This window comes from Siphateles boraxobius, unplaced genomic scaffold (assembly GCF_051911475.1).
Source record: "Siphateles boraxobius isolate OS27281-9 unplaced genomic scaffold, OSU_SipBor_1 26, whole genome shotgun sequence".
NCBI classification, from domain to species: Eukaryota; Metazoa; Chordata; class Actinopteri; order Cypriniformes; family Leuciscidae; genus Siphateles; species Siphateles boraxobius.
The window spans coordinates 19,065,218-19,077,942 of NW_027508876.1; the positions used below are offsets into that span (position 1 = coordinate 19,065,218).

General features: G+C 39.4%; 1 protein-coding gene across 11 annotated transcripts in view; it reads right to left on the reverse strand.

Moving 5' to 3' along the window:
* Positions 1-12,725, reverse strand: part of atp8a2 (ATPase phospholipid transporting 8A2) — a 58,689-nt gene that overhangs the window by 34,892 nt on the left and 11,072 nt on the right. For 5 of the 11 annotated variants that reach the window (XM_077244668.1, XM_077244665.1, XM_077244669.1 and 2 more), the window contains 15 exons: positions 12,166-12,310; positions 8,891-8,990; positions 8,098-8,196; positions 7,903-7,948; positions 3,628-3,668; positions 3,283-3,356; positions 3,026-3,095; positions 2,044-2,171; positions 1,842-1,953; positions 1,355-1,523; positions 1,065-1,192; positions 571-648; positions 400-488; positions 206-250; positions 6-81 (listed from right to left, as the gene is read on the reverse strand). In XM_077244668.1, coding sequence (XP_077100783.1) covers positions 6-81; positions 206-250; positions 400-488; positions 571-648; positions 1,065-1,192; positions 1,355-1,523; positions 1,842-1,953; positions 2,044-2,171; positions 3,026-3,095; positions 3,283-3,356; positions 3,628-3,668; positions 7,903-7,948; positions 8,098-8,196; positions 8,891-8,990; positions 12,166-12,310 — 1,400 coding nt within the window. Of the gene's footprint in view, positions 1-5; positions 82-205; positions 251-399; positions 489-570; positions 649-1,064; positions 1,193-1,354; positions 1,524-1,841; positions 1,954-2,043; positions 2,172-3,025; positions 3,096-3,282; positions 3,357-3,627; positions 3,669-7,902; positions 7,949-8,097; positions 8,197-8,890; positions 8,991-12,165; positions 12,344-12,725 lie in introns of all 11 variants that reach the window. The other 6 variants (XM_077244666.1, XM_077244664.1, XM_077244667.1 and 3 more) reach the window with 3 other exon arrangements.

Here is a 12,725-nt window from a genome sequence, read left to right on the forward strand (position 1 = left end):
CTTACATGGTTCTTCTCAATGTTCTGGATAAGAGCCGGATCATCAAACTCAGTAGAATTATGACTTGTAGAGGGAAGGTGACTGCAAAAAGACAGACAGAAAAAAGATGTCAAGGACAACATAATTTCATAATATACATTATCCTCTTAGACCTGCGTAATGGGGTAAACAGGGTACAGGACAGATAGAATCAGCGGCATCTGACCTGAAGTCCTCCATGGATCGATCGCATTCCAGGTCTGGGAAGTGCCTGGAGACAGCGTTATAGATCAGTGGCCACTCACACAAATATAAACAAAAAGTAACAGATCAATGCACCCTAATAGAGCCAGAATGATGCAAAGCACAAGGATAATGCGAGTGTATTGATGTATGAAAGCAAAAGAACACCACAATTACCCGTATGTAATTCCAGCTATGGTGCACTTCTTAAAGTGCATGATGTTGCAGGTGAGAGTGCCAGTCTTATCTGAAAATAGATATTTTACCTGAAAAAGAAAAAGACGTATTGGAGTAATAGTAGTATTGGTAGATTACCATTTGTAAAAGTAAATAAGAGCTTCTCCTCACTTGGCCTAGTTCTTCATTCAGATTGGATGTACGGGCCATAGCGGGAGTGTCTGTCTCGGCATAATACATCTCAACATCCTGTAAATACGCATGAAGACCAAAACATTTATTCATAACAGTTGAAATTCTTAGGTTTCGGTTTGATTCACAGTTCTCTGCTCATGGTTTTGGTATCATGAGCAGGAATATAAAATGCTGTATTTTAACATTGAGTGATGCAAAAAATAACTCTAGACCAGAGCATTTTGAGAAATATATGCACTGTATTACATATTCATTCTATTGTTTACTTAACCTATTAGTGATGTATTCATTATTTAGTGTATGTTTGAATAAATCTGTCATGAAAACGAGTTATTACAGTTTTCTATCGTTTAAATGTTTATATTTCACCAATCCCACCATCATACATTTTCGGTTTCGGCCCAGAATTTTAATTTCGGTGCTTGATCAGTTGATCCCAATGTAATTGGTGATATTTAGTCTTATTTTACCCAGTTAATGAAGAGAGCCTGTGTGAATTTGACCACTTCTAGAGTAACCAGTAGGCTGATTGGAATCAAGTTGTTATAGAGGATGATGAATGTCAGCAGATTGTACCAGAAGTTCAGGGAGATGTCACCTGGATAGACAATGACATAAGCTTATTTTATAAACATTAACATATGCAAAATTATCAAAACCATTTATTTAGGGGTAGAATGTGGCAGTAAGTGAAATGGTAGAATAAATATTGTAAATCCACATCTAAAAGGGCAAAGTAGGTTTCGCAGTTTATATTTACCTGCACGGGAAAGGTACCAGCAAGCCTTATCCGTGTGCTGTTCGTTCCATATGGCTGCCCCGATGGAGCTGACCAGCGCCATGACCAGGAGAATCCCGAACAGAACCAGGATCTGCATGTTTGTCACACGCTCCACATTAGAGCGTTTCAGTGGCGCTTTAGTGGAATTCTGCAGGATGGAAACATTATATTAATGCTCTATACACTAACAAAATAATCTTTAATCAATTATTATAATAATAATAATAAATGCATTTTTTGTGCTTTTGTCATTTTTGTTTGTTTATTAAATATTTCTGTTTAGCTTTTATATTTATTTCAGTTTTAGCAATTTTATTTTATTGCCAAGGCAACATTTTTTTAATTTAGTTCGTTTTTCATCTCATTTATGTTTTATTTTATTTCAGTTTTATTTCAATTAACGAATAATATTTTAATAGTTTTAGTTAAAAGTAGAAACACATACAGCTTTTTTGAGATCACTTGCCTGCATGAGTTTAGAATCATGTCCAGTGTAGACTACAATTCCCACAACCCATTGCGTGTTCCTGAGCTGGGCGCCTCGTAACAGCACCTGGTCCGGCCCAAGTGGAACTGGGCTGTAATTCAAGCACATGGTCACTAAATGAAGTGTGTGTATGTGTGTTATATTTTAAATTCACACTATTTCAAATAGTGAATTGGCGTACTTGAGGTTGTCTAAGCGCAGTGTTCCAGTGAAGTCGTACAAGTGTCTGTTTGGCCCCTCACATTCAAGACGACCAGTCAAAGCTATCAGTTCCTCCAGAGACTGAAAACTAGCTGTGATTGAGAGACCCTGGAACACAAGGAGCAAAAAACAAGCATGTTCAGAGCTCCAGACTAACATTTGAGAGCAATAACAGCGGTGCCACAAAGTTTGTGACTTTTTCTACCTCATACTTTGGTATTTTATAATAGTAATTTCATAATATCTAAATATAAACTCAAAAGCAAAACATGCAACAACAAAAAAATATTAGAAAGTGGATATGACTAATAAACTAATAAGTGCTTCTCTGCCGCCATTTACTGGTTATAGTGGTAACCACTATAAAAAAAAAATATTTGATATTTTTTCTTTTTAAATAAAAGTGTTTGTTTGCCACCAAGTGTAAGTTGTTTCCCTACATCTTGAAACTTTTAGTTTTACAAATGGGGACAATCTTTGAAGGATGAACAAAAACATTTTTTGGTAACCACATTAAAAATAACATTTAAATTGGATAATATTTAGAGCTTCGAAGTGCTGGAAAAAGTGTGAAGCACTTCAAAGCCCTTTCAATTTTACTCTCAAAAGGTTGTACAAACCCTAAAATTAATAATGTAAAAACAGCAAACTGTTTCTGCCACAATGGTTACAGTTAGTTCTACTACATTAAATCCATGGTGAATGCTGGTCATTTGTGGAGTGAAAAGCCTTCCATCACTTATCCGTTCATCAGTCGTGCTCCATCATCGTGTAGTAACGGTATCACATAATCGAGATATGATAAACGTAAAACTGTTCTGAGCACAGGTGTGACCTCTAACTAAATTTAGTCGAACCGACAGGAAAAAAGGTTGAAAAATGCGACCATTTGGTCGCAGTATGGAGCCCTGATGTTACACTCTTAGAACACATTATACAAAACAGACTTTTATAATATGTACCTGTCGGATCTTTAGGTTGGTCTCGCCATCTAAGTTGGACGTTTCAGTATAGCACATCGCCTGAGGCTCACTGTGAGAAAAACAGCGGCAGATTTTGAACACAAAACAGCACAACACAAATATAAACACAACACACACAAAATATTTCATTGAAACATATTTCCAAAATCACAGTTACTTATTTTTTACAGCTTATAAATCACACTACAGCACGACAAACTCCACGGATGCACACACAAATACACTGCGGTGCTGACCTGGATGACAATATGACCATGTCAGCCGGGAGATGCTGCCCATTAGTCACCTTGACTATGTCTCCTACTGCCACCTAGTGGGCAGGTGCAGCATTGCAACAGCATGAGAAGGGAGAAAATGAGATTAAGAAATAGATCGCAGTGCTTGGAAACAAAGAAAAGAGGAGCAACAAACAGCAGGATGTAAAAAATGAGGAGAAAGTTAACAAATAAAACAGCAATGATGAACTGAAAAAAGCAGGTGTTATCAAAACATAAATAAAAGCATCATTGACCGAAAGGAGTGAGATACAAAAGGAGTAGAATAAGAAAAAAAGATGCAGAAAGAGACAAAGACAGGGTTACCTGCTTCCATATGATGGTCTGCCATGTTCCGTTACGCAGTACTAGAAGACAAGGACATCATCAGAAAAATTCTCCTCATGATTATATAAACCAGATATAAAATTCATATACAGGTATATAACACAACTAGAAATTTACTTTATAAGAGGCTATATTTGCCCCAAAATGGGCTTTTTTTATTCTCATGAGGGCATATTTTTTCTAAATAGGTATCCCATTGTGTTAAGTCAAATATTTGAAATAATTATGAACAATTATGGATGCTAATTCTAAATCTTATAAAGTCTAGGGATGTCTGACATAAAAATTCTGACCAATAGCAAAAGCCCAATAATTATTTTAATTTATTACAGCAGATAAATAGACGATAATAAAATTCTATACTATTTTGCACAATTAATATATTTTTTAAATCATTTAAATACTGAAGTGATTTGGCATCACAATATTATAATGTACATTATATACAAGATGATTTCCATTACACGAGAGTAGATGTTAAAACTTCATGCTGATTTGTACTCGGCTTTCGCCAAGATAATCACCAACTAAGACGTAGCTTTACAGTAACCTATGCTTCTCCATCCATTCTTTCCATCTGGTGACGTGAATTTTCTGTCTGGTGTTAATACAGTGTATTGCGCGTCAGCACACACAACGGCTGCAACCACAGTGCGGTCCCCCCATAACAACCCTCTGGATTGAGCGGAGTAGGGAACATCTCTAGGGTCTTCAAGTGGGCACCTTCCGTCCTCAGTGTTTCGTCGACTAGCCCACGACACCTCAAGAGGGCTCGACAGTGACTCTGGCGTCCCAGAGTCACCCCCTCCGTCCCCCACTCAACTCAGCCCAGCTTACTGACCTCTACTTCCCTCTTGCTGCTGAGACCTAACCACAATCTCACAATCTCTCCGCAACCCAACCATACGCGCCAACCCGTTTGACTAAGGCTGTCGAGCCCCACTGGTGCGTTAATATGCAGTTTCAGAGGCAACGGTTCCGTATGGCATAGCACCTACCACAAAACACAATATCTGCCCAACCACCCGTCATCCACGCAATATACACAGGAACGTAATGACTGTGAATACTATACAACCTATACAAATAAACCAACAGTTGCTGCTGAGACCTAATCACAATCTCACCGCAACCCAACCATATGCGCCAAACCGTTTGACTAAGGCTGTCGAGCCCCACTGGTGCGTTAATATGCAGTTTCAGTGGCAACGGTTCCGTATGGCATACCACCTACCACAAAACAAAATATCTGCCCAACCACCCGTCATTCACGCAATATATACAGGAACGTAATGACTGTAAATACTATACAACCTATACAAATAAACCAACAGTTGCTGCTGAGACCTAACCACAATCTCACAATCTCTCCGCAACCCAACCATACGCGCCAACCCGTTTGACTAAGGCTGTCGAGCCCCACTGGTGCGTTAATATGCAGTTTCAGTGGCAACGGTTCCGTATGGCATACCACCTACCGCAAAACACAATATCTGCCCAACCACCCGTCATTCACGCAATATACACAGGAACGTAATGACTGTAAATACTATACAACCTATACAAATAAACCAACAGACCTTTCAAGTTTTCAAGAATTCTACGAAACCGTAGCATGGCGGCCTGTACACAGCCAGCTAGAATCTTTCCGTCTCAACCACAGCCAGTTGCTGCTCCTTTCTGCTGCTTCAGATAAGTTCTTTACTGTACGACGCAACTCTTGGCCACTGAATCCGACGTCTCTGAGGAACCGGGTTGTAGTGTGTGCCACAAAACCACGACAACCCACTTCCACTGGATAAACCTGGACTCTCCATCCTCGCTGTTCTGCTTCAGTGGCCAGATGAGCATACCGCAGTTTCTTCCTCTCATATGCCTCATCTACCGCATCCTCCCATGGCACTGTTAACTCTATCAGTTGAACAATGCGTGCTGATCCAGACCACAAAACAATATCTGGTCGTAGGTTAGTGGTGGCAATCTCAGGTGGAAAAATAAGCCGTCGATCAAGATCAACCAGCATCTTCCAGTCCCTAGCAGCTTCCAGTTGTCCTGGGCGAGAATTGGTGTTAGCACCTTTTCTTGGTGGTTGCTCGCCTGGGCGGAGGAATATTGTCTTCTGCGTGTAATGTTTTGCTAGAACAGGCGGCAATTTATTGGTCATACTACGCTTGCCTTCCAATGCTAAAGCCAAACATCGCAATACTTGGTCATGGCGCCAAGTAAACCGACCCTGGCTAAGAGCCACCTTACATCCTGTCAAAATGTGCCTTAATGTGGCAGGTGATGAACACAAAGGACAAGATGGATCCTCTCCTACCCAGAGGTTTAGGTTCTGCGGTGATGGGAGAACATCATATGTTGACCTAATAAGGAAACTGATCCTACTCTCTTCCATTGACCAAAGGTCTTGCCAGCCCATTTTGCGTTGTTCCACACTCTCCCATCTCATCCACTCTCCCTGCTTGGCCTGGGAAATGGCCTTTATACATCTCATCCTCTCCTCCTGCTTTCGCACCTCGTTGACTACCAGCTTCCTCCTTTGGGCTGGGCCTGCCTTGTGCCATTTAGGAGGAGCTAAACTGAGCCCAAAACCCCCTCTTCCATGCTGTACCTGTCCCACGATATCCCCAATTTGAAGGTCAGCCTTTGCCTCTACTACAGATTTCTTTGCTGACCACTTTCTACCAGTTTTTACCACAGGGGCTGTCTCCCTTACACATTTGTCGCGTGACTCTGCTAAAGTCATTTCCAGTCTGACCTTGGCACACTTAAACTCCTCGGTTAAAGCAGAGACTGGCAGCTGCAATACTCCTTTACTATAAAGTCCCACTCTGCTGAGGCAGCGTGGAACTCCCAACCATTTCCTGATGTATGAACTTATTAACGCTTCCAGCTTATCCACTGTTGTCAAAGAAACCTCATACACAGTCAGTGGCCACAGCAACCTTGGCAGTAGACCAAACTGAAAGCACCAGAGTTTCAGTTTGCCTGGTAGAGCACAGCTGTTTATGCTCTTCAACCCTTCCACTGCTTGTCGTCTAACTTCTCCCACTCGAACTGTGTCCTTTAGATCCCCATCGTACCATCTCCCTAGACTCTTCACTGGCTTCTGAGAAACTGTTGGTATTGCCTCACCATTAATGAAGAATGTTTTATCTACTACCTTGCCTTTAATTATGGAGATGCTCCTTGATTTAGAGGGCTTAAATTGCATTCGTGCCCATTCAATATTAGCTGTTAACTTCCCCAATAACCGATTAGTGCAGGCTACCGTTGTAGTCATGGTTGTCATGTCATCCATGTATGCTCTGATTGGTGGTAGTCGCTTCCCAGAAGCCAAGCGCTCTCCTCCTACTACCCATTTTGATGCCCTAATGATTACTTCCATTGCCATGGTAAAAGCCAGTGGAGAAATGGTGCATCCTGCCATTATTCCAACCTCTAAGCATTGCCATGTAGTGCTGAATTCTGGAGTTGAGAAACTAAATTGCAAATCTCCAAAAAAGGCTTTCACTAAATTTGTTACCGACATCGGTACCCTGAAAAAATCAAATGATGCCCAAAGAAGCTCATGTGGCACTGAACCATATGCATTAGCCAAATCCAGGAATGTCACGTGGAGCTCCTTCCTCTCCTTTTTAGCTGATTGAATTCGTTGCCAGATAACACTGATGTGTTCTAAGCATCCTGAGAATCCTGGAATGCCCGCTTTTTGAACTGAAGTGTCAATGAAGCCATTCTTTAATAGGTAGGTTGACAATCTCTGAGCAATAATGCTGAAGAAAATCTTTCCTTCGACGTTTAATAGTGAAATAGGGCGAAACTGACTGATGCTTTTAATATTGCATATTAAAAATTCTTTTGTTACATTTAACATTATTAAATTAAATGATTAAATTTGTGTTCTTAAAGAGCAAAGGCAAGCTAATTGTAAAAAAAAAAGTAAGTATTAATAATGATTAATATTGTATATATTAATGGTGTTTTCAGAGCTTTAATTAAAAAACATTTCATATTAGCTGCAAGTGAATATAGATATTTGACAAAATAGGTCACTACCATGACTGCAATGATTAGCACCTAACCCATAACTTGAGAGGCCAAATATAGTATTTCAACATATATAAAATGTAACGTAACAAAGCACTTCTAGCCCTCAAATTTTCTAGGGCATTTTTGTTACTTCAAGTTGCATGAGTTGCCTCAGTTCATTTTTAACCCAGTTACACAAAAATGATTGTAACACTCAACCTGTTGTCTTCTTCTTGTTCACCGTATTGTCTGCTTTATGTCTTTTCTGTGGGAACACAACATGTGACATATCATCAGCATTGTTCATATAAAATTTCAACTGAATTTCAAAGACAATGCACTTATCCAGTGTTGTCAAAACAAGGCCTGGACAGTTTAATGTCAATGCAACGCTCCATTCAGCAGAATACTCACATAATCCTCAATGATCTCCTTGATCCCAGCCACGGTCAGAATAAAGATAAGGGGCACCAGCGTTGTGTAGCGACCCGTTGGGGAGACATCAGGGATTTGCTGCATTTGAAAATGCACACAGATAAACATAAAATGAGATACTTTACTCTGGTGATACAACAACATGCTTTGGGAAAGTCCCATTTATAAAAAGAAAAAGATAAGGTAGCAAAAACTAAATCTTAATCTGTGTGGCTTCACAAGATCTGGAATAAAGTGTACAAGTTGTATAGACTATTATGATAGTTATGGTCCTTTCAGAAGTTTAAAAGCTCTAGTCATCTCACATTGTTACGAGTACATTATCGAAATATCTTCATTTGTGTTCCACAGAAAAAGAAAAAACGTCATACAGATTTGGAATGACTTGAGGGTGACTGAGCCTCGGAAACATTGTATTGAGTAAACAACATGACACAAAGAAGAAACCTTTTAGCTATTTAGCCATTTTGCTCACTCTTTTTCATGCAATACTATCTAATTGGATCACGTGGCAGCGGTTATTGAGAGTGGATCGTGACTCATAGTGGTTGAGAGTGAAATTAGTGGACCACTTCCAAAAATGGATATAATACACGAATGGACATGTTGGCAAATGACCGGAAAGTCATATGGTCAGCATAAGCAGTATGGTTCCTCAGATGGATATCCCTTTTGAAAGAGACCAATATGAGCAACACATTGTGTACTTTGAGGTCCTCAAAACAAAGAAGATGCAGTTCATACAGTTGTCTGAGCATCCCAAGTGTCATACCTGCATAAGAGCGATGAAGAGGAAGAAGGCATTAGCCGCTCGCCTGATCTGTTCGTACAAGAACCGTGGCAGGAAGGTAAGGATCCCGTATTTAGCGGTGCTAGAGGGAGAAAAGGGAAAATTGATGTGTTTAAAAGCAATCTATCAGCTTTAAACTATTTCAAAACATCTATATATATACAACCAGGGCCATAAGATCACAACTTTAGGATTAGCTCTACTCAGGCTTCTATTTAAAAAAAAAAGCAGTCGTAAGTGTTTTGATATAAGCCAGGATCCATATGCTTTCACATACACCTGACAGTTCATTGCTCACTGCATTAAATTTAGATAAACAATCCCAAAATAAGTGTTTGTGCTGTTAGGATGGATGTTTCTCGGCATGTCTGTCAATTATCTGTATTGATCAAACCCCTAAGTACCTCTTGAATAGCTGATTGCGGCAGTAAATGTTTTACAGTCATTAAAATAGCTGTTAAAAATCCCTAAAAATAACCTCCGGGACTACAAATTTGCCTCCATCCCAAGGCTGCCCATCTAAATCAGTCACTATTTGTTTGTGTGGGTGTTTTAGATCCGCATCTGGAGGCACTTATAGTGTAAATCAAATCGTAAGCATATTTCTAAAATACAGCATGTGTTCTTGTGCTAGCGTGGTCCTCTTTGTAAACATGACACCCTTCTGGGCACATCGGCAATGAGTTCACAGCCTAACACACCCAGTGTAACCCACACTAGGCATCAAACAGCAGCTCTGTAGCTGACCTGGAAGTACGACAGGCTATCGTTGACATCAAAGAGTGGCTGAAACCATTCATACGATCCCCTTCATTAACATTCAGCGGTCCAATCACACACACAGAAACCCAAACCGGCGTCGCCATAATGTGTAGTACCTGGGGTTACCCTAAAAGACTGATATGGATAATTGCTCTGCTGGATTTGTTGATCTGGTTACTTTGTGATTGACAGGTGACCAATTGATGCCAATGCAATGGGAAGCAGAAACCAGTTGGTAAATAAAACATGAAGATTAAGGCATAAGATAATTCTTATTAAAATTTCCACTGCTCCAGTCAGAGAGGCATTATGCTGAGAAACTGATGAACAGAAAAGGTCAGAGCTGAGCAGGTCATCTGAACTGAAATTAGCCAATGACAAGAGAGCTACGGATTTCTAGGCCCGCCTGTTGTTCCAGGAACCAAAATAGAGCCTTTTAGAGCAGAATCAAATCTTTAGAATATACTGGTGGATCGATGAAGTATGTGTGGGTGAGTGTTTTCGGGACTAAGAGGTTGATTTTGTATGAGCTTCCATTTTATGGCACTAATATGAAAGTGATCTGGGATCAAAATCTATCAGGCTTTTGTTACAAGTATTGACCTATCATTTTCAGAACACAATCATATACATAAAGATTCAAAAAGTGCCATTTTGTCATCAGCAGAATTTCACATATCAAACTGATATAATAGCCATCCAACAGATAAAGAAACACTTAAGTCTTTAGAGGACTTGGGCACTTTGGAGACCAAAAGACTTTTTGTTCAGGAACTGCAGATGAACTCTAGCCAAGCACGGCCCGGAACATGACCTTGGTGTACTCACAGGAAATCTCTGAGTGCTTCACTTAATGGAAACTATTCAGATGTCGCGTTCAATGCGTACTTGCATACATTAAGCATGGAATTTCCCTGAGGGAAAACCTAAACTTGATTAAAGCAGTTTTTGTAATCAATCTCATAGCATTAGAGGTTAATAAGATGATCTTTATGTTGAACCATAAAGTGTTGGAACAGCGGTGTTGGTGGTGAGGTATTAAATGCAGTGCGCTTAATTTAACAATTAATTCAAGAATAACGGGTAAAAACAAAAAGTTGAGAGTGACTGCGAAATACAGGAAAAATGGGAGGAGTGACTGGCTGATCACACTTTCAATGGGATATTGCCCCTCTTTGAAGTGCGCACATCTTTCAGAATGGGTCAAACTGGTGAAAATGGACAGGCTAATTATCAAGTAAACAACTTAATCACTCTGATATCATCATTTCACGTCATGTCCAAATCAAAATGAACTTGAAATTATTTGAGAACACTAAATGAACTATGAACGAGCAGCTTTTTGAAGGGAAAAAAATTAAGGAGCATTTCAAGCAAACATCAACATACTACTGTTTACTGAGAAACTGACATCTTTAATTTGGTAAAGCTTTAATTTATTTGATAAAAAATATACAAAATCTTAGTGTATTATTTGAGTTATTATTGAAGCAACGCAAAATATCGCATTTATTATTTGTGTGTAAAAACACAAAATTGATGAGACTTTTTAAGCAACTTGATAAAAATGTTCAGCAGTAGGCCTATATACACTACTGTTCAAAAGTTTAGGGTCAGTACTATTTTTTTGTTGTTGAATGAAATCAATACTTTTATTCAGCAATGATGCATCAACTTGATCTAAAGTGACAGTAAAGACTTTTTACTTGATTTTGATTTCAAATAAATGCTGTTCTTTTGAACTTTTTATTCATCAAGGAATCTTGTAAAACAAATATGTATCACGGTTTCCACAAACCTATTAAGCAGCACAACCTTTTTCAACATTGATAATAATAAGAAATGTTTCTTGAGCAGCAAATCAGCATATTAAAATGATTTCTAAAGGATCGTGTGACACTGAAGACTGGAGTAATGATGCTGAAAATTCAGCTTTACCATCAAAGGAATAAATTACATTTTAAAACATATTCAAATAGAAAATAGTTATTTCTAAATTGTAATAATACTTCACAATATTGCTGTTTAACTCTATTTTTTTCTCTCAAATAAACAGAGCCTTGGTGAGCATAGGATACTTCTTTCAAAAACATTACTGACCCCGAACTTTTTAACATTAGTGCACATAAACAAAAGACAAATTAAGCAAAAATATTGTAGTATTGTTTTCTTGTTGATAGTGCAAGTTACAGTAAATGCTGATCATTTGTATTTATATTAAAACTAACAACAAAGAGGGGAGTCTTTTCCATCTCTTTTTAAAAAGACAACCTTAGAGACCTGCAACAAAGATACAATTGTTTTCAGTATATTTAACATTCTTTTAAAACTGCAAATTTACAGTCACAAAAATACAACATTAACGGATAGGCTACTTGACGATGTTCAGCTTAAACAAAGTATACATTAAGAGCACAATAAAACAAGCTAGAATAATTTCAAACTGCAATTTAACAGTTTCCTGTTCGGTGCAATAAAGACTTAAATGAACTCACCTGACATGGTTGTCACAAAATTTGGTGGTTTGGGCTCGGTTGAGCAGCACGATCCGCGCTGTGGCATCTATCGGGTCCGCCTGTGATGTGGTTCCGGACATCTCATCCTCTGCCTTGCGGTAGCCGGCGGCCGAGCACGCGGGTCCTGCACCGTTCGAGTGATGGGAGAGAGGCGAGGCTAGCGTGAGTGTGCGTGGAACAAGACAGGAGGAAGAACAGACATAGAAATGTAGTTTACAGTTCAGTGCGCTAGCCACTAAACACTACTACTGTGTGCTGATGCAAGCCGCCCCTGGTGTCAATGACGTTTCCCTCTGTGCAACGCCCTCCCCGTCTCTTCCATTTCTCCCATCCTCCTCCTCATCATCATCATCGACCTCATCATCAACCACGAGCAAAAGCTCCGTCACCAATACAGCAATACGCGCGACGCCCACGGGACCCCCTGTATAGAATGTGCTGATGGGAGCACAATGGTGCAGCAAACACCTTTGTAGGAAACCTTGTGCATTTGTTTATCTTTATAAAAGCCTCTTTATTCCGTGGAAACACCTGTTTAT